At 39.2% G+C, this 20,433-nt stretch overlaps 1 protein-coding gene across 6 annotated transcripts in view; it reads left to right on the plus strand.

Moving 5' to 3' along the window:
* The window catches only part of grid2 (glutamate receptor, ionotropic, delta 2), a 591,201-nt gene that overhangs the window by 13,805 nt on the left and 556,963 nt on the right, over window positions 1-20,433 (plus strand). For 5 of the 6 annotated variants that reach the window (XR_002873852.2, XR_013658170.1, XM_023958369.2 and 2 more), the window contains exon 1: window positions 15,126-16,174. The exons of the other annotated variant lie outside the window; for it this stretch is intronic. Coding sequence is in view for 3 of the 5 variants with exons in the window: in XM_023958369.2 (XP_023814137.1) it covers window positions 16,087-16,174 (88 nt within the window). In the remaining 2 variants the exon portion in view is untranslated. Of the gene's footprint in view, window positions 1-15,125; window positions 16,175-20,433 lie in introns of those variants that run through there. 6 annotated transcript variants of the gene reach the window in all.

A 20,433-nucleotide genomic window follows, 5' to 3' on the forward strand; every position in this document is an offset into this window, starting at 1 on the left:
TCAGACATTAGGGAAATTTGAGGACAGACAACATGAGACAATTCAGTCAGAGCTTCATTTTCCCACAGGTTCTGTCAGTGAGAACCAATAATGTGTGTAAAAACCAATAAGCTACAACGCATTTTCTAAAGATTACTAGATATGTGAAACGATAGCGCTGAAGGGAAAATTCCAATATCTCACTGTATTGTCTCAGGATAATTCAAGGCTGGCGTTCTTAGAGACTGTAAATGCGAATGCAGCCTATTATCTGTTGCATCCATGTACAGTGTGATAAGTAATGTGGGTAAATCCAAATGTACATGGAAATCTCTCATGATTTATTTTTTTTCATCAATAATTAAACCCCTGTGTGGTTAAATTTGAACAAATTGCATAAAGAATACAGGTGGATACCCAGGGCCTTTGATCATTCATTCCTTCCCTCCTACGCCCTTTCTTTGTCTGCTGTGATACAACACAATGACTCAGTGAGCTGTCTTGACTTGTTTTCTGTTTGGCTTCTCTTTCAATCACTGAAGCAACAACATGAATATTAGCTATAGAGCACAATCATTTTTTTTAAAAGAGACTGTTTCAGCACCCGTCAAATGTACGTCATTAAAATAGAGCGGAATAGACTTTCTAAACATTTTAATTTTGTTTGCCTAATGTGTCTAACTAAAGCATTTGACAAATCTGTCCTAATATCACCCAAACATTAGCTTGCTCTGCTTGACGTCATCATAAAAAAGTCATTTAAATGAGAAATAACATGTTTTGGCTTTTGCTAAATTCTTTTCTGTATTTCTCACAGGCAGGCTGTGTTTGATGTGGAAGAAAAATGGGTGTTTTTCTTTTTTCTTTTTACAATCTTTCGCCTTCTGTTGTTTAGTTTCAAAGATCCTCTTTTTGTGAGTTGGCTTTCTTTGGTGAAACCTTACCTCATAGCCAACATAGGATCAACTAATGGCTCTCTGGTCAATGGAGACCGAGCGTCAGACGAGAGGCTTTAGAATGGATGCACACAGGGACAGGCAGGATGAGGATGAAGAATTCAAAGATCTGAGATATGTGAAGAGAATAACATGAGCAAAGATGGACAGAGGAGTTGCAGGGAGTGTGTGGCCAAGCAACATGAAAGTGAAAGTGGGACGCTGCTGGGCGAAAGCAGGGGCAGGCTGCTATTAGCTGAGTGAGAACACAGCAGAAAAAAGGCTTTGAGGTGCACCTCAGCATGCACATCACAATCACATTATTGGTCCACGATTCCTCACATATAACATTTGGCTTCTTATAATGCACACTACATGTTTAAACCAAATCAATTTAAAATAATAACTTTTACTCAACTTATACGTTAAATTATTGTTTTAAAAAATCTATGGAATTAATGTTTCTCTCACTAACACAGTCATAAAGGAAACAATTGCTCATTTTTAATCACTGAAGCTCAGCTGTTCAGCAGATGTTCCTGTAACAACCAGAAGTAGCATTTTCTGATCTAACCCTTTAACATTGGAGATGTCACTAGCGATGAGAAAAAAAAAAACAAAAAACACTCCCTCTTTGACATACTGAAACCCTTTGACCGTTCACACCAGCGGTCCCCAATCCCCAGTACCGGTCCGTGGGTCATTTGGTACCGGACCGCACAAAGAATAAATACCTTACATGACTTGCGTTTGATTTATTTGTGGAATCTGAAAGATGTTTTGTTTTGAAAAAGTGCCCGATTCTCTGTTACATCCATCTACGTCACTCTTGACGAAGACTAAGGCGCTCTTCTCGGTCACGTGATAGGTTACCGCTAAAAGAAAACCCAGGAGCTAGCAAAATGAGTAAAAAAACAAACGTTTGGACCAGTGAACAACCCAAAGGTGGTTTTTCACTCTTACCTGATGACTCGGCTAAACACAGCAGGTAGCCTGGTTTTAAAAAAATTGATAAATAAAAAGAGGATGTTTTTCCAGAAGAACACTTCTCTCAGTTCCCGTCATTCCATGTTCCATGTAATGGGTGCTGGGAATCTCCTTGAACAAGGTACTTTTCCTCACTCTTCTCTTCTTTTGTTGTAGACTGAGAGTGGAAATCAAATCAAAGTTTTAGTGCATCGATGGAACTTACTTTTTTATTTAACAAAGTATTTTTTTCAGTATGAAAAGAATTTTAAAATTCTGATAAAGATGTGATTAAATGCAAATAATAAGAAAATAACAGAGAAATGTAATCACATTTGGGTTTAACATACTGTAAATTAAAAAAAAAAAAACTTTAAGAGAACTTTCTCTAGGTGTTTTGATAAATTTGTAAAGACAAAATATAAATTTAGAATCGCTACTTCTGTTTATTTTTAGAATGTAAATTCTTTATTTGTCCTCCTTTGGACAGATTTTGCATCTCTACAAAGAGTTAAAACTTTATTTTTGGGGGAGATTCTGATTTGTCTGCATCAGCTTTTCATTAAAGTGCAAGTGATTGAATAAATAGCCGTAATGATCATATAATTGTTCATCTCCTGCGTCAACCTGGGACAGTAAATGTCAGTTTAAAAACCTGCGCTCCTTAACTGGGACTTGGTTTAACATCTTTGGGCATGTCGGAATAAGTTTGGACAACAAAATCTAAATTTTTCTAAATTTATGTTTTAAAAACGGTGTTTTTTTGCCCTAGCAAAAGATTGTTGTTCTTCAGAAATTCTATCCATTTATTGAGGATTTTTTTTAGTTTATTGTAAAGCATGTTTTCCTTCAAACCTGAGCTTGTGCAGCAACATCAAGGTTAGTCACCAAAGGAAAGCGAGCAACAACAACAACAATAAAAAGCTGTGCTGGGGGGAACCATCTGGAAATCCCAGAACTAATTGTACATGGACGTCTGCAGCATTCGCTACTCAACTAAATGTACAACCCCTCACGCTCAACACAATTAAATAATTATACAAACTTGGAATTTAGCATCCTCAGGAGGAAGCTGCAGTGAAAACTGGAACACAAAGTCACTCCTGCCCTCCACATTGTGCCTTTGCAGAGACCCTCAGGCCCAGGAGAGGCAACTTCTTCAGGAACGAGATGCACAATCCACCTGCCCTTTAATTCGTTAGTCTTCTTTTCGCTGCACTTTTTACTCCAGTCAATAAGTCTCTGCAAGTGTTGGATTCGTCTTTGGATTAATCAAAGTACTTCTCCATCGATCTGTAATTCAATTCCAGCCTTTCTGAAAGACGCCACTACCAGGACCACCGCTGGTCATTAAGAAAAGACTTTCTTGGGTAATTTAAATTTTAGTTTTGCTTCCCAAAAAGAAAAAGACTGTGGTGTGTGTGTGTGTGTGTGGGATTGTAGAGAGGCACAGAATATCCAGATTATTGTGGGTTATGTTTGAGTCAGATTGAAGTTTTTTGTTCCAGTGGAGTGATTTCCTTTTCATGTGATGCCCCTCTTCTGTGAGCCCTGAATGATGCAGTTCTTATCAGATACACTCCAAAACAAAAAGGGTATTTTAATTCATTTATTCAGCTGCTTGCAGATCTGGCTAAAGATGAATTATGGAATTTGACATATGACTAAATATTTGCCATGAATTAATGTCTAAAGTTTATTGTTTGTAGAGTTTCAACATCTGCTTTATTTATTTATTTATTTATTTATTTATTTATTTATTTATTTATTTATTTATTTATTTATTTATTTATTTATTCATTCATTCATTCATTTATTTATTTGTATTTGTATTTGTTGGCCAACGTTTTCAAATGTAAACACTAAGCGCCCTCCTGTTTTACACAGGACATTGGTGATCAAATAATTTTCCGTTTTTGCTCGGCACATTGGAAATGTGAGCGGCACAACAGAGAAAACAAACATCCAGCTGGGATTGAAAGGAGTGATATTTCAGGAGCAAAAAAATAAAAGGTAGTCTGTTCAAACTGGATCAATACATACTAATCTACTTGCTGGTAATTACGCCAGGATCGTGCAGAATGTGTGACTCCAGCAAACCAAAGCTGACATTCTGCTCTGAGCATGTGCAAACAAATAAAAGAACAAACTCAAACAAAGAAAGAGAATTAGGAAATTAAAAACAATTTAACAAGCAATCAATAGCACTGCCATTAATTTGACTGATTATAAAAAAAGAAATGAACTTGTTAACACTGAACAGCATCAAATATACATTTATATTAGTATTTCATGATAAACGGTAGTGTTAAGTTAAAAGCTGTTGTGATTGCAGTCCTGTCCACATTTTCCAAGTTTGAGCCAACTAAAGGTTTGTGCAACCATCCTCATTGTTTCCACAATCCAATAAATCCACAAGGAGATTAAAGGTATTAAAGGTTCAGTTAAAAGTGCAAGACGGAGAGTAGAAAAGGTTTGTGCCAATATTAGTTTGTGAAGAAAAACTGTTAGTATTCATACATCTTTTTAAGCAACAAACCCTCATTTGAAATTTGAAATCTAGATGATCTACTCACAATAAGTTAGAGATGTTGTTATTTACATGAGTGCTTTTCCTATTTGGTTTGAATTCTAATGAAACATGTAAAAGTTCTCTTTGATGTTACTAATAATGAATTGGAATAAACGCCATTTTCATTGGTTTTATATTTACAACCCCAAAAGTTAAGACAATAATAATGACAGCCCTAAAAAACAAAAGTTGATCCTGTCAATAGCGGATATTTCCACCATTTGCTGCAATGACAGTTTGACGGGAACGTCTCCTGCTCATCACTCATGATATTCTTCTGAGGAAATACTCTTCCACAAGTACTACATGCAGTTCTGTCAGGTCCTTTTTGGAGTGGGGAACGATCATCCAGTCTCTGCTTCAGCTTGTACCAGAGGAGCTCTGTGTGGTTCAGGTCAGGGGTCAGAGGAGCTGTGACAATTCTGGCACCATGTGGTTGAGCATTATCATTCATGAACAGGAATTTGAGGGTTTGTTGGTGGACTTAGGGGATGACGATGTGTTCTATGATGTTTCTGAGGTAAGATCATGCTGTGACTGGGCCGGACCATCTAAAATAACCAAATAGGCTTTGTGCTGACTGGTGATGCCTGTCCAGACTGTTGCACTTCCTTCAGCAAAGTGAACCCTGGAAACCATGCTGGCCTCGACATATCGCTCACCTCGCCTGCTCCAGCAGAGCTGATGATAGCCTATCGCTGCATTCCCCAGGTCACATGGTTTTGTGCCAATTGGAAACGTTCACGTCAGTGTTTTGGTCTCAGTAGAGTCACCTCCAACAGTCGTCCTGCATTCAAGTCAATGCGTCGGAGTCGGATGGTTATCCAGAAAACCTAGTACAGAACTAGGAATGACTTACTGGCAAAATCAGCTTTTTATACCCACCCACAGAATGTTTAAATTGATGCCACAGTGACAAGATTTTTCTTTTTAGAGGGTTTTCATTATGGCCCCAATAAGACACACTGAGTTTTTTTTTGTATTTTATAATATCCCTTAGTTATTGAGAGTAGTGTAAGTCTGGAAGAGAATTTTAAATCTAAAAAAAATGTTTGCTTGTAAATACTCACCCTCTAAATGTAAAACTTAGTTTTAAATGTTTTTCTAACTGCATTGCAGAGCACTTTAATGATCCCCCAAAAAGCCACTGTTACAGAGTTTTACAGAAGGACAAGAACAACAAGAAGACAAAAAAGGGCAGGAATGACTGTCTCGGTCCCTGTTGCAGCAGGTGTGCTGTGTTGCCCTCGGCAAATTGTCCAACATTCATCTTTCCACAGTCAGCTGTGACAGCTCCAGGGCAGTGACCAGTATTGAGGCAGTCTTCTTTGTAAATTTGTTCTGTATTTTGGGTCACTGGCTCTGATTCCCTGGCCTCAATAATGCCAGCAATGAAAACGGGACCGTATGTACAGTCAATTGACTTTTAAAAACTGTTTATTGATCTAAATGTGATGTTTTAATGTGTATGTTCTCCAACAATTCCACAAGGTTTGGGGAGATGGTTGTTTTGACAGCATAGTCCATGCGTGGTGCTCAATTAGTTCTCCGTATGTGGCCTCCTGTGGGACACTGATCATCCACTACTGCAGTGATGGAGCGACTACAAACAAAAAGACTTTAAACATAAAGTTTGTAGGGGTAGGAAAAACAAAGTTCTACATTTGAAACTATACAATTTTTGTCTTGAACATTTTGTTTTGGTTAAGAAAACCGTCATTCACTGCAGTCAGGGGCCAATACTCTTACTCTGTGCACCAGATTTCCAAAGCTAAGAACACACTGCGGCTGAGATAAAGATCCAATTACGTTAAGGTTGAAGAAAAAGTCGGAAGCTTTTAATTTGATGCAGAAAAGAAAGGAATAGTCGCCCTTATATTTCATTTTTGTTGGCCCCCGAAATGATTTACTCTTTATTTCCAATTCTGAAAGTTGACAGACCTTGAAATGTCAATTCAGTTCCAATTTATTTCAGAGATACTTGAACAATTTATAAAGGCAAATTAAAGTCAGTCATGTTAAGAGAGATTAGCACACCTGAAACTGTCAGCACTTTTGGGACAAAATCATCCAAACATATCCGAGTTTTGGCCGTAATTTAGCTTCGAGCCATTTTGATTGAATTTTCACACTCCCCTTTTTTAGGGAATGGCTGCTGGGATGTGTATTTATTTTTTTGCTTACCATGTCTTAAGTTTCCTGGAGAAGTCGGGGTAGATTTGAAACCACAAAAGCAGAGCCTTGATGCTTGTGGTCCTGTGTGGTGCCTGTGATTCGTTGGTGTAACACAGATCATGTGGTGGTGAGCCCACAGGCACAACAAGGAGCTGATACAGCTCAGCATATGTTTGCATTCCCAGAGGGCGCCATTTGTAGAATGTGCGCTCAAAAGTGATGTCAGTTTGAGTAAATTGTGGTAACCCACAACACAGAAATGTCAACTTGAGCCAGCTTGACATGATTGAAGAAAAATGGCTGATTGAAATCTGCATTTCATATTTTTTCCTTATGACTGGAGCTCATTGCATGCTGGGAGCTGCTTTTGCCCATAGCAAAGAGAGCGCTTATCTGCTAATGTTTGTCTAAACTCTAAAACTAAGAGGGATCTAAGCTTTTAGGCTAAAACTTGTTTTATCCTTGAGCCTAAACTTGTAATTGAAACCCCCATTTGAATAAAATGTGCTATTCTTGATCCATACTCTACACATTTCAACAAGTGGAACTTGGAGTTCGAGTTCCCCATGGAGTCAAAGGAGAACTTTTGTTAGTCAGACCATCTTTCTTGGCCAATGTATCATTTATTCTCTAAAATTGCAAATTAGTGTCCCGACTCGAGGCCTCAGTGTGAAGCTGACAGTGGTGACTAAATGTTGTTGCACAATGTTTTTTTTTTTGGAGGTGCATATTTTGATTATTATATTGACTCTAAATTATGGGGGACTTGGCATGCAGATCACATTTCCTGTTTTGATTCAGTTTTTTTAACTTTTCACTATGATTTCTAAAACATTTCATTTTTATGATTTATCAAATTGTTTGGGACTTGTGTTTTGATTTCTGGAATTTTTTTATTTTTATAAAATGTAGTGTTTTTTTTTTAATTTTTATTTTTTAATTGCAGTTTAAAAACAAGTTTGTGTGTTGAGTAACTTGTTGCTGTGATTTGGATTTCATGGGCACCGTACTAAAGTCAAATAGATCAAAAATCAGCATCATTATAAAAAACATGCTCACATTTCTGTGTTTGTTCAGCTTTTTGTTTCATTTACTTTTTTATAAAAAAGAAATCCATGTGGACTTCATTTATACTTTCATTAAAGAAGAAAATTAACAAGACAGACCCTTGGCACAAACGCTTTAAAAAAAAAAAGATTTACACGTTTTTCCATTTGATTTGATCCTTGTTTTTTTCTGGCTGTTTCACTGTTAGTTTATTAAGATTTTACATTTAACTTCATATTGATGTTTGCCATACAAAACCAGAGTGTTTGTCATAACAGAGGTTTTCATGTTTGTAAAAAAAACCTCAATCAGTGTGCCAACAATAGATTCTTTTGTTGTTTTGAGAATTTTTGCACAGATGTGCTAATCTGTGACAATCGTGGAAGGTGGCATCAAAAATCCACAATTAAAGAATAATTTAGTTTTAATAAAACGATTGTTTCCTTAAATTCTGTAAAGGGAGCCGCTAAAAAAATAACTGTGATTATCAAGGTAGATTTACTGAAAATCTATTTTTCTTTTCTTATGTTAAATGGTAAAAATTAAACCAAGAATCTAAAACAAACAAAACAAATCACTTGACTAACAAGAAGATATTACAACATTCCTTAAAGAAACATGGCATGCATTTATATAAGAATTTAACAATAGACTATAGAATTAAGAGAGGAGGAAAAAACAGAAGAAAAAGAAAAAGGAGTCTGATGTTAAATGAGCTTCCATTCATTCGTTTACCCATTTATCTATTGTCAAATTTAAGTATATGTCCACAGTCATGCATGCATATTTGTATTAAGTTATTCATTTGGTTCTTCATTAAATTACCTAAAACCTAAACATTTTAACATTCTTTTACTCCTCTCCATCTGTCGTTAAAAGCATCTATCAGTTCTTCTATGATGTATACTTCTTGTTGTTTATCTTTAAGCTCATCTCATCAGGAGGCACCAAAGCGAGTCATGAATTCTTTCACTGATTCGCACAGGTAGTTTGGCAAAGTTTTTCTGCCGAAATGCCCTTCCTGACACAACCCTGTATTTTCAAAGCACAGGGAGACCCGGATAGGCAGCAGCGCAAAGGGTCTTAACTAAGGACCCAAACTGGATTTGAGCTCACTGCGCCCCTGGAAAGCAAACGCAGGTTTCGTGCGTGACAGTCCTTCGTTTTTTTTTTTTTTGTTGTTTTTTTTTTTTTTAAATATTTTTTCCAGTTTTTTTTGTAAAAAAACATTCTTACAATAACTAAAAACGTTCATTTCTTTGTTCCCTCTTGAAAATGTCATTAGGTGTCAGGTAAAGCAGTATTTTTGATGGTATTTCCTTTTAAAGTACATTTTTGTTTTCTTCTTTAACTTTAATCTATTAATAATAATCGGGCACTCCCTACATATGTCTGTTTGGTCTCCTGTTTTTCCAGATTTTTCCATCATCATGATGATGGTTAAGTAAATTTAAGGGTATAGAAGCATCTCATTTTAATACTGTGAGACACAAGTTCCCCCCACAAATGATTTCTTTTAAGAGATTAATTTCTCTCAAAAAATTAAATGGATTTTTACAAGTCCTTTGCTAATAATTATCCAAGATTATGTTAAAAAAAAGTACCTCTATTTAATCACACACAGGAGGCTCTTTTCGGCACCCAGATGAGGTCATCACTAACCCCTAACCCTGAAGCTCCACTTTACCTGCTTTTAGTTTTACATGTGATAACTCAATGTTTTAATTCCCTGCTATTGCCGATCACATTTGACTTTTCAGCTCCACTGATTTCTCCACACCTTACCCCACAACTCTAGTCTGAGCGCACAAAGAGAAAGGAGATAAAGTACTTTTAGTTCACGGCTCACATCAGAAGACTTCATTTAGGCTCAGATGTAATACAGAGGTTAATATATTACTAATCAAAGAGAAGTGTAATGGTGTGGAATAAAGATTTTAGCCAGAGGTGAAATGCTAAAATGCTAATTTTACAGGCACAAAGCACACAAAACGGCTACATGCAAGGCTCCTTCTTGTTATCTTCACACAACACACACCTTTTCTTACCCCTTGAGAAAATCCCCAAATCCATCATATTTAGAGAAGGTTAAAGACGAAAACTTTCCTTCTCTTCTCAGAACACTCTTTGATCTTTTTTCATCCCTTCTCTCTACCCGTCTGCCCTCTCTGCTCATCCCAGCCCTCTCAGGTTGGTAAAAGGTTATTTTTCAAACATAGTCTAGCCCCAGGTTGTGTATTTGCAATGTGTGTGAGTGCAACTCTGCACCACGGTTCTATTTACAGTGGCGGGGAAAAGTGTTGTGTTTTGGATATGTGTGCAGCGTTGCTTTGGTGCGCTTGGGGTTGGGTTGTGTCCTCTGATGCCTGCAGACGCATTCCTCCCTGCCACATTAGACAACCATTAGCATTATTAGCTTTGTGGGTGGGCAGGTGAAGCACCACTAAAATATTGCTGCATAAACATGGAACATAAATAAATAAGATGGGTGCTATTATTATTTGCAGAAAAGTGGTGATTCGTTGAATTCCCTGCAACCCCTCAAAGTGTGCTGATTGATGGTATCGTGGTGCTGATTTTGGTGGTGTGAGTTCTGTATGCACAGCTGCGAATTTCCCTGCAAAATTGAATGGATTAGAATATGCTGTTTGCGATGTTTTGAAAAAGTCAATCTTGCAGCAGTTTGTTTTGATATTTGATTAAAACCTTTACCTTTTTTTTTTCCCTTCACGAATCTACAAATCCGCCTCTGTGTGAGAGTAAATCATCTCCGTGGGCAGTGGGCCATTTGAAAGTGCCTGATGGTGCTCAGGCTTAATAACATTAGTCTGGTGTTCCGTTAAGAGACGGCGCAAGCTTCCACACACACTGATGCACACTTAATGGCCTCAGTGGTCTATTTAATGGCTTCAGTAACAGGTGCCTTAAAATGTTAGCAACATATCCAACTTTAACTACATAAAACCTGTTCAAATGGATGCAGATATTTCAGTGTATAAACCATCAAACCAAATCAGGTTGTGTACCTTTTGAGGTGCAGAACATTCTAGTACCCTCTAACCTGGTTTGGAAAAGTGTATTTTTTAGTTTCTTGTGATTTTTCTTTTTTCTTTTCCAGCTCTAGCCAAAAGAAAAGGGAGGAAAAAAACTCATGACTTTAAATTAGTTCAAAGTAACTATCATTTAGTAGATTCTGTCGTCATAATAGTGTTTTTTCAACCAAAATGTGACAGAAACCCATCAAGGATTCTGGTTGCAATTGAAGCCAAACGTAGACCTCAACAAGGAGATGGAATACAGCAGGTTTGAAACAAGTAAAAGAAAAAAAACTGAATCTGACCTTGAAAGATGAAGTGTGAGACTTAAAACTGGACACAAAACATCCAAAACAGGAATTGGACTGAATCCAAAGAACTACATATGCACAGAAGTGATGTAAAAAAAAGCAAAAAGAACTGTGGAGATGGGAACTGAAACCCAATATTTGGATTTAGATTTGTAAATGGTTTATTTCAAGCAATCAAATAAGAATAGAACACAAAAACAATACACTCATCAGTTATACATTCATACAATGACCTATCAATCTGAGGATAATTAAACATATGAATAAATATTGCTTGAAAGGTAGTGGAAGGAAGCGAACTTATATAATCCCACCCCTGTTCTACCGTAACCATTTTATTACATGATTTATCATTATCCGGTTCCTAGCTTTTATCAGACAGAATTAAGGATCCTGAAGTATCAATAAAGCACATGACAAAGATGAATTACTTAATTATTATGTAAGAATAACTATTTTAGAAATCAACATGGGAAATGCAGATCAGTTATACAAAATATATGCAGATTATGTTACTTATAAAAGTCATTGATAAGATTAAAAAAATACTATATCGGTAAACTAGACATAACACTTTTTCAAAAATCTTCATAGCAATAAATACTCAAGTATCAAAGTTAAAATATGTATTCTAAATTACATTAGGAAAAAATCATGAATCAATTTTTCAATTTTTGGAGCAAGTGAAGTAATATCATTAGAAATCAATCAATTTAACCATCTTCAATAATTGATTAAGCATTTTTTTATGTGTTTTTTTTTTTTTATAATAAGGTAATGCTGTGAAAATAAAATAAGATAAAATACATTAACAAATACCAAGCAAACTGAGTCTAATACCATAGTCACAGCTGCCCTTACGGGTGGGAATGGGCTGTCTGCAGCTGAAATGGGCAAACCTGCATGGAGCATGCAGGTGGCCCATAGATCACTCACTAAAATGTTCCCACATCATCTAACTTAAATTATTCTTAAAAATACTTTACGATACACTTGCCACAAACATGACAATTGTACATTCCATTTTAATGACATCCCTTAAGGTGGCTGTTTGATCCTCGATGGAACTGCAAAGCACACCTGCACTTCCTTTAAGATCCAGCCACAGCCGTCTTCGACCCTCTGGGACCCGGACAACCCAAAAACTGGCAGTGGTCATATGGGTCAACCCCCTTAACGGGTGCACGTGACTGAGGCACAACTAGTTGAACCAAAATAGTAATAAAGATAAAAGTAATCAAAAGCCACAAATTCTAACGAAACGCTTAAAACTTCTATACAACTGAAAATACTTTTTGTGTTCTGATTAATTTGTTAAAATAATTTGTAGATATTTACCTGATACTGCTGTCAGGCACCATCTAGCTTCTGGGAAAATCTTAACTGAGAAACATAATAGAAACTGGTTCTGGATCATGATTGCGCTGCTGGTGTGCACATCACACAACCCCCTGCAGTGTGGGAGTGGTCAACCCTATGTTGGGGTTGATGATGCAATCATGTACCTGGTGCAGAAGGCTTACACCTATCTGGACAGACCCAACACCTCAGTCTACATCATATTTTTTGACTTCTCAGTGTCTTCAGCGTCATCCAACCCAACTGGCTGGGGGCTAAACTGAAGACCATGTGCGTGGGTGCAACACTTGTCATTTGGGTCCATGACTATCTGACGGGCAGACGTCAGTTTGTGAGGCTTCCGTACTGCGTCTGACCGTCAGATTAGTAACCTCGGGGCTACTCCGGGAACGGCTGCTTCCCTTCACCACAGCCTCTGCATGTACTGAACTGACTCTGTCATCTGCAGAAATGTTCAGATGACTCGGCCGTCATGATGTCTGTGTGTGGGGTGGGGGGTGGACAGAGTGCGGGGAGAACCATCTGCAGCCGAACGAGACAAAACCGAGAAAGATGATGGTGGACTTTGTAAGGAACAATGCCCTGCCTTGTCCTCTCTGCATCAGTGGGAAGGATGTGGACTTTGTGGATACATATAAGCTTGTGGGTCCAGCAAACCCTAACCCACAGAGAGGCCCTCTACAAGAACTACCAGAGCAGTTTTAGCTCTTGAGGAAACTTAGTTCTTTACATGCCTGCAACAAGAGGACCATCTGGGATGCAGACATCAAGGCAAAGGATGCCAAGACTGATTAAAAAAAAAATATCAAGAATACATTGACATATTATATCTTGTATCCTATCACATCTCTTTTCTGCATTCTGTGCTATTGCATTTTATAGTTTGACTCCCTATAGAGAAGAATAAAGTCATCTGTCTGTCTCTACCTACCCAACCCCAACACTGACCTGAGCATTATGTCTGAGTTACATAAGTAGGGAAATGTATAGATTTTTGCACTGTCTTTAAAAGATAGAAAAGGATAAAAATTAAATAGAAACCAGTATGCAGAGTCTAGACCTATTTGATGTTAGGTGGAAACAAATGTATTCTGATCATTTACAGTATGTGAGAACTGAACTGATAGACTCCTCCCCCCTCGCACTCAAAATAGGAAGTATCTGCTGGCTCCAAGAATCCAAAATCCCATAGAGTTCTATTGACACATAAACAGCTATTACTCAGTCATTCTATTTATCAGAATGACCATTCTTGCTCTGCAACGTTTTTTTTTGTACACATCCTTGCTAAACCTATTTTTTCTTAAGCATATTTTTCTTTATTACCAGTTATTCAAGTTATAAACGGATCAACCAAATACCTTAAAAGTAAGTGGGGCCCACAGACCGCCACATCCAACACTCCAAATGTTTGACAGATTCTCCCGAGCCCACTTTCAAGCGGTAGAGGTGTGAATTTCCAACAAGCCTTCTCCTGATTGGTAAGATTAGTTGCTATAGAATGAATGTCTCAGACCGACTCGGACCAATTACTGTTTATTGCTGTCGTCTGGCACCAATATGGTGGTGTCCATATCAGGGAAAAAATGGCGACTGAATTGACGTCATTTGGTTGGAGCCGGAAGTAAATAATTTTCTACGGGCAGCATCGGATTCACTCAGTCCAGTCAGCACATAGTCAATGATTCTGATGCATTTGTTCTTTCGATCAAACTGCTGCTGTGGAAGATGACACAAATGTAAATCAAGAGTGAACTTGCTGTTTCTGGCCCTTTCAGAGCTTTAATTTAGTTGAAAATTTAGCCTAAAAATATAAAAATAAAAAGTGTAGTCACAAAAATGCACATGCATTGACAGAAAATTAGTGGTCATAAATGATTGAGTAATGATTAATCAATGATTCATTTCTAATTACTGTAATCCAACCAGATCAATCGGTTTGAGGAAAGTTATTCCACTCAACCTATGCTATTACAAATCATTTTGAAATGAAATAAATCAATGAAATATTGGAAAATACAATTTGGATTGAGCTGCGGTAGGTTTATTTGAAAAACATACAAGTTGTGAATACATTAGCCATTAATTCTTGTTTACCTGTTTGTTTGAACACATATTTAATTTACTCTTGATTAGGAAAAACGAGGAATCTAGAAAGCTTCACAGGTCAGTGCCCAGGTGTTTATCTCTGAGTCACACTGGTTGGATTTTTGGCAAAAAGATGTCCTGAATCGATTTTAGGTAATAGAATCTGACCATCAAAACAAACAAATATCAACTATGAATCATACTGCGATCCACAAATTATGATCTGAATTCCTTTATTTATTCAGTTCTTAAAATGAATCTCTACACCCCATATACATTAAAATCAGAGACAAGGAGAGGTTGGTTAACAAGCCAGAAAACATAGGATAATGCAGCCATCAACCTGCACGCATCACGAGCTCTTGTTGAACAGGAGGTAGACAGCGGGTCAATGGCTGCCCGAGGAGCTCATGACAGAGCTAATGTTGGCAGATTACCCCTCTTTTCATCTGTCTCTCTGTTAGGCTGCGCTCCATATCCCCCGCCCTCCGTCATATTCCCCATCTCATCTCGCTTTCACCTAGGTAATTCCAGACAGTGGATGTGCGCACTGGTTTGGCAACTCCTACTGCTCATAGTTGCAGCCGGTTCTCTCTCTTCCCCCCTCCTCCTCTCTCTCCATCCTTTCTTCTGGGTCTCCTCCCTCCCTTCTCTTCCTCCCTCACGAGCAGAATACCTCTTCTTCATCAGCCACCGTGCTGGGGCTGACGCGAGTACCCGCATACTGAGTGCGGACCTCAGAGTGTCGTTGCGCGCATCCTCTGCGTCTAGTTCATTCCTTTATTTATTCAGATTTTCCCCCCTTTTTTGGATTGGGGGTTGCCTACTTCCCGAAGCAAAAGCACAAGAGTGGCTTTTGCACTTCTCCTTTCATTTATCAGCTGAAACCCCCCCTAAATCTCTGCCTCGCTCTCTGTCATCTCTGGAAGCTACAGTTTCGGAATATGGAACCTGTCCGTGGTGCCATGTGACAACGCATTTCATCATTTCTTTCCAACAAAAAAGAAATCGTCTTTGCACCCTAACTTTGGGGATTTTTCATTGAAAACAAAGGGAAGGAGCACTAAAAAAAGAAAAAAATCCCCAGGAGGGATGGAACTTTTGCTCATCGGCTCCATCCTCTGAGGCTTCCGCCGCTGGTGGTTTGGCGATTGGTGCAGAAGGGGGGGGAACTGCGTCGCCAGGTCTGCAAGGCTGTGTGGATGTTGGGTCATTATAGGCCAACCTGTTATTCTAGAAAAGCTTTTCTTTCTTTTTTTTTAATCGAATGGTTCCGGATCCTGTGAGGGATCTGCCACATCCAGCCCCCAAAGCTCGATTTAACGCGTCGGCGTACTGATGCGGTCTGTTTTCGCTGCAGCTCAGCGCCGCTACTCGCACAGAATATGATTTCATGTTGGGGGGGACATTTCAACAGGATTTGAAATCTCAGACTAACCCGGGAATCCATCGACTCGAGGGTCAAAAAAAGCATATTAGGACAGAGATAATCGGAGATTTCCGGACCACATTGCAGATGGACTAAAAGAAGCGCCTTTTCGGGGGGATTTTAACTCACCATTCTCTACTAGAGAACTGCAGTTTCTCCGTTCTGCTTTTTTCACCCGTCTGTGGACATAATGAAAGTTCTTTTGGCTATGCTGCTTGTTGCTGTTTTCTGGAGCCAGGAGTGGAAGCCTGCGCTCTCGGATTCGATCATCCATATCGGTAAGTTTCTGCGCGTTCCCTCTCCTGGATCGTGAGGGAGGGGAGTCTCCGTGTTCTGTGAGGAATCAGCAGCCTTGATGTGTCTAAAATCACAGCGCTTCGCGCAATGTCTGCTTTATTTTTTGACGCACTATCAATGGGACTTCTTTGGCGCAACCAGGACGCACGGCGCTTGTCACGCTGGAGCCTCCTCAGCGGAACATTTCCAGTTTTATCGAATCAGTTTGCTGTAGTTGGGTTGGGTTATTGGCTGAACTAAGACTTTGATCAATTCTTTTTTTGTGGTGATCGATATCAGTAGGGTCTCATTGCATTGACCCCGAAGGACTGCTTGCTCGCTGAATGGGGGATTTCAATAAAGCAGCGTTTTTCCTGCAACTTTGCAGAAACGTCTCGTGCCTGTGGAGAACAGGTGGTTAAACATGGCGCTAGAAGGTTTCCTGGATCATCTTTACTTTGCCTCATTTCATGTCGCATCCACCAGATCAGCCTGATGGCACCAAACTCGCGTTTGTGGGGACATTTGATAACACATCTCATCATGGCAAGGTCTAATGATCCCTGATTGTGACTGTACGTCACTGGATGAAGTGACACCTAAGACTTCAGGAGGGGGGGCGCCTGAGGTTGCAAGGTGGTGGGAAGACAAAATTGCTGCACAAGTCAGGGGCCTCCAATAACTGACACATCTGGAATAGAGAAATGTATAGACAGGAAGGGGAGCAGTGTGCAAGGGGTGTTGGATGCGCACACACAACTGAAAGATTACCGCGAAGGGGGGTCTAAGGGCAGGGATGCCAGTATAGCTTAGTCAGTTTGTTAGTTAATTTTAGTATTTTCTTATTGAACTCTTTGTATTCATTATCCTTTTGAGTTCATGTTTTACTTCGAAGCCCATTGAGACGACTGTTGTTGTGATTTTGGGCTATAAAAATAAAATCGAATTGAATTGAATTGAAAGATAAGCACCTGCGCATGCTGAATTGCTTTTTGACCACAACGCTTAGTAAAGATCCCTTACACATTTGAACACTTGGGAATACATGCACACACACACACACACACACACACACACACACACACACACACACACACACACACACACACACACACACACACACACAGCACACATGTCCCACATTATGGGACCGCTGACATAATCCGCTGCTTTGTGCTGCCAAAGAGGCCTGTTTGTAAATCAGCTGGCCGGGGTCAGAATAGATAAGCCAATTTGCTGGCTACCTGAATTCAGTTTGCCAAGAGCTGGATTGGGTCGAGGTCTTTCCCGGGCTCTGGTCCAAACAGATGCTTCAAATCAGACACAGCAGCAAATGAATGAGATCTGTTCAAGCTGAAAGCGACTGTGTCATCTTTAATTTGTAGGCGAGGGGCAAGACCAACACTGAGAAGCATAATCTAGTCGGACTAAGCTGAAAGCAAACATTTATGATGGTGTTAGTCACTGAGCAATGATGAGCTGCCTTCCCAATAATTCCTGCAGTTTGTATTAATGGTATTTAAATGAAGTTCTGGAAGGAGTATTGGCACAGCACAGTTGGACTTCGGCACGTCTCCACAAGGGCTTAGTTCGACAGGGCTGCACAGTACTCTGTTCTGGCCCGATGGGGGTGGCAGCAGCAAGACGGATTGCCCTGCGACTGGATACTTTGATCTCAGCAGCAGCCTGATGTTCAGCAAGTGTCTCACTGTAAACTCTTTGAAACTTTATCTCCTTGCCGCCTGCACGTTTCCTTAGATAAGATGGTTTGAAGCGTGGGAATAGCTTGTTCAGTACGAGACGTAGACTTGGCAGGATAGACAATGATCTACATGTAGGCCAGCAGGACTCACCATCAGCTGTTGAAACGTCTCCCTTTTAGTTTTTCTATGTTGCAAGAGGCTTTGCTGTAGTTTTCACATTTGACGTGATATTTTCTGGTTGATAAATAACTTGTCCTTTCCTGCGTCTTTTGCTACCTGTAAAATAAAGTTTTAAAATAATTAATCTTTACCTCCTTTGTCTCTGACCATCTTTAAAAATATACATTTCTTAACATTTTGTGTTGTATCACACTTAGTCTTCTTAGTTCTTGTAGCATTTTTTCATGATGCAGGATGTTTATAAGGATAATTAAGCTTAAAATTGCATTTTTTAGCATTTCTTTATTCAAATGCGGTTTGAAAAATATTGTCTTGGTGATGTCACGAATACAAATACAATGCCACTCGATTCTGATGCATCCACTTGCAGACAAAAAGATCCATGTACGCCTTTGTTTTCCTCGTCTTTGGTGGCGTCTGGGTCTAAACTATACGTCTGGTTAGCTCCAATATTATTTGCCATTTTTGTTGCACTGGTAATGTTAAATTGGGGTTGAGAGGGTCTGCAAGCTAGGAGATAGTGTAAGAAGATGGATGACGGGAAGGGGTGGCGGGCTTACTCTGTGACAGAGTCCCACCTATAATTTCTGCTGAACTCCTGCCGCTCTGCAGAAACTTCGTCCTAGAAAACAGCACAAGTTTTTTGATTTTGCCTAAATATGGCACAATCCACAGTTAAATGACCACTTGGAACACTGTGAAAATAGCTCAAAAGATGATTGAAATGGGACTTTAGGAGATTTATATACATTTTTCACTCTTTTTTTCTAAACACATACCTATATAAATACATGTGTATACACTACACAGACAAAAAAGTGCAAAAAAATCAATAAAGCTTCAATTCCTATGTTTAAATATGGTGAATTGCAGCGGTTAGTGTTAAATTATGCTAAAAAACACAGATTCTGTGGAATAGTCTATGGAGTTCAGATCAAACCAGTCGTAGGTTTTTAAAATCTGAATGATGAGAAAAACCACATGTGAAGTCCAGGTACTGATTTATTTTTTCTTCTTCTTACCAACAGAACAGACAATAGTCTCACCGAGTGTCCATGTCTCCAATTAACACTAATTAGATGCCTACAGCTCTATTTAATCACCATATTTGAAGGTTGTTGTTTCCATGTGAACTGGCATACTGTATGTTCTTTGTTCAAGGACAAAAGGAAAGGTGTGAGTGGTTGTTTGGATGCAGCGATTGAAGTCATGCTACCTTTTCCTCCTCTGTCTCTCTTCACCAGTACCTTATTTCTAATCAATAGTTCATTTCCAAGCTCGCCACAAGTACTTTGAATCACCACAAAAGGTTATCGTCCCCCAAACAATGTGTTTATATATATATATTTTTGTCCTTCTCACGTTTAAACACACACTGGCCATCATGTCTCCCTGCTCATCCTCACTGCAGGAGAAAAATGCATCCATAGCATCATTTTCCGATTTAAAAAAAAAAAAAAAGGAAGAATTTACATTAAATTGTTTCTACTTTTCAAAATTTTTCTAAAAAATAAGCTTCCTCTACATTTTCTGCTTTCTTTTCAGGTCTAATGAGATGACCTCGTTTGTTCTTAGCATGTGCACGTGTCTCACATCGACTTAGGGCAGCATGGGAGAACAAAAAAAGCCAGCCATACTCGCCAGGCGCATCACATTGATATGTCAGGAGTAATCCTTTTTTAATCTTTTTGTTGCTGTTAAAGATGGAAGACAGGGAGGAGGGGAAGAGAGTCTGGTGATCCGAGGTGTGTACATCAAAAGAAGAAAAAAAACAATGTCAAACAGAATGTAAAAAATCTTGGACACAGACGTACTCTGTGCCTTCAAACCATCTTAACTTTCCACAAACTTAGGACGTGTCACTCCAGGAAAGGGTTGCCATTATTTAGCCGATATTAGCAGCAGTGACCGGCGACAGCTCCATCATGCACTGTCCAGGCATTAAATGTGATTGAGCCGCTGGGGAGCTGGCACTACTGCCTCTCCTCTTGGTTCTCTTATTCTCTGTCACTCTCCTCACTTTGTCTCTCTAATGATCAGCATGCAGAGGGAAAGGGGGGAGTCCGCTTGCCTCTTGGCCTTCACTGTATCGTGTGATGCATGCCAATTGCTCATTGCTTTACAAGGGAAGTTTGTATGGATTTTGCTGGGGTGCTTTGCGGAGATGAAGAATCACGCAGGCAGGAAGTGTGTTTGTGTGCGCCGTGAACGAGGCAGCCCAAACTAAAGTGGAAACGCAGAGTCTGAATGGTCTCTTGGCGTGAATCAACTTATCATGCATCGGATATGAGACCAAAAAAACTTGGGGAGGGGCCCAGCTGCAGACAATAAGATGGCATTAGACATCATCGGCCGGAAGCGGAAACTACACAACTTAA

The sequence above is a fragment of the Oryzias latipes genome, chromosome 9 (genome assembly GCF_053564925.1).
Source record: "Oryzias latipes strain Hd-rR chromosome 9, Olatipes_Hd-rR_3.1".
NCBI lineage: Eukaryota > Metazoa > Chordata > Actinopteri > Beloniformes > Adrianichthyidae > Oryzias > Oryzias latipes.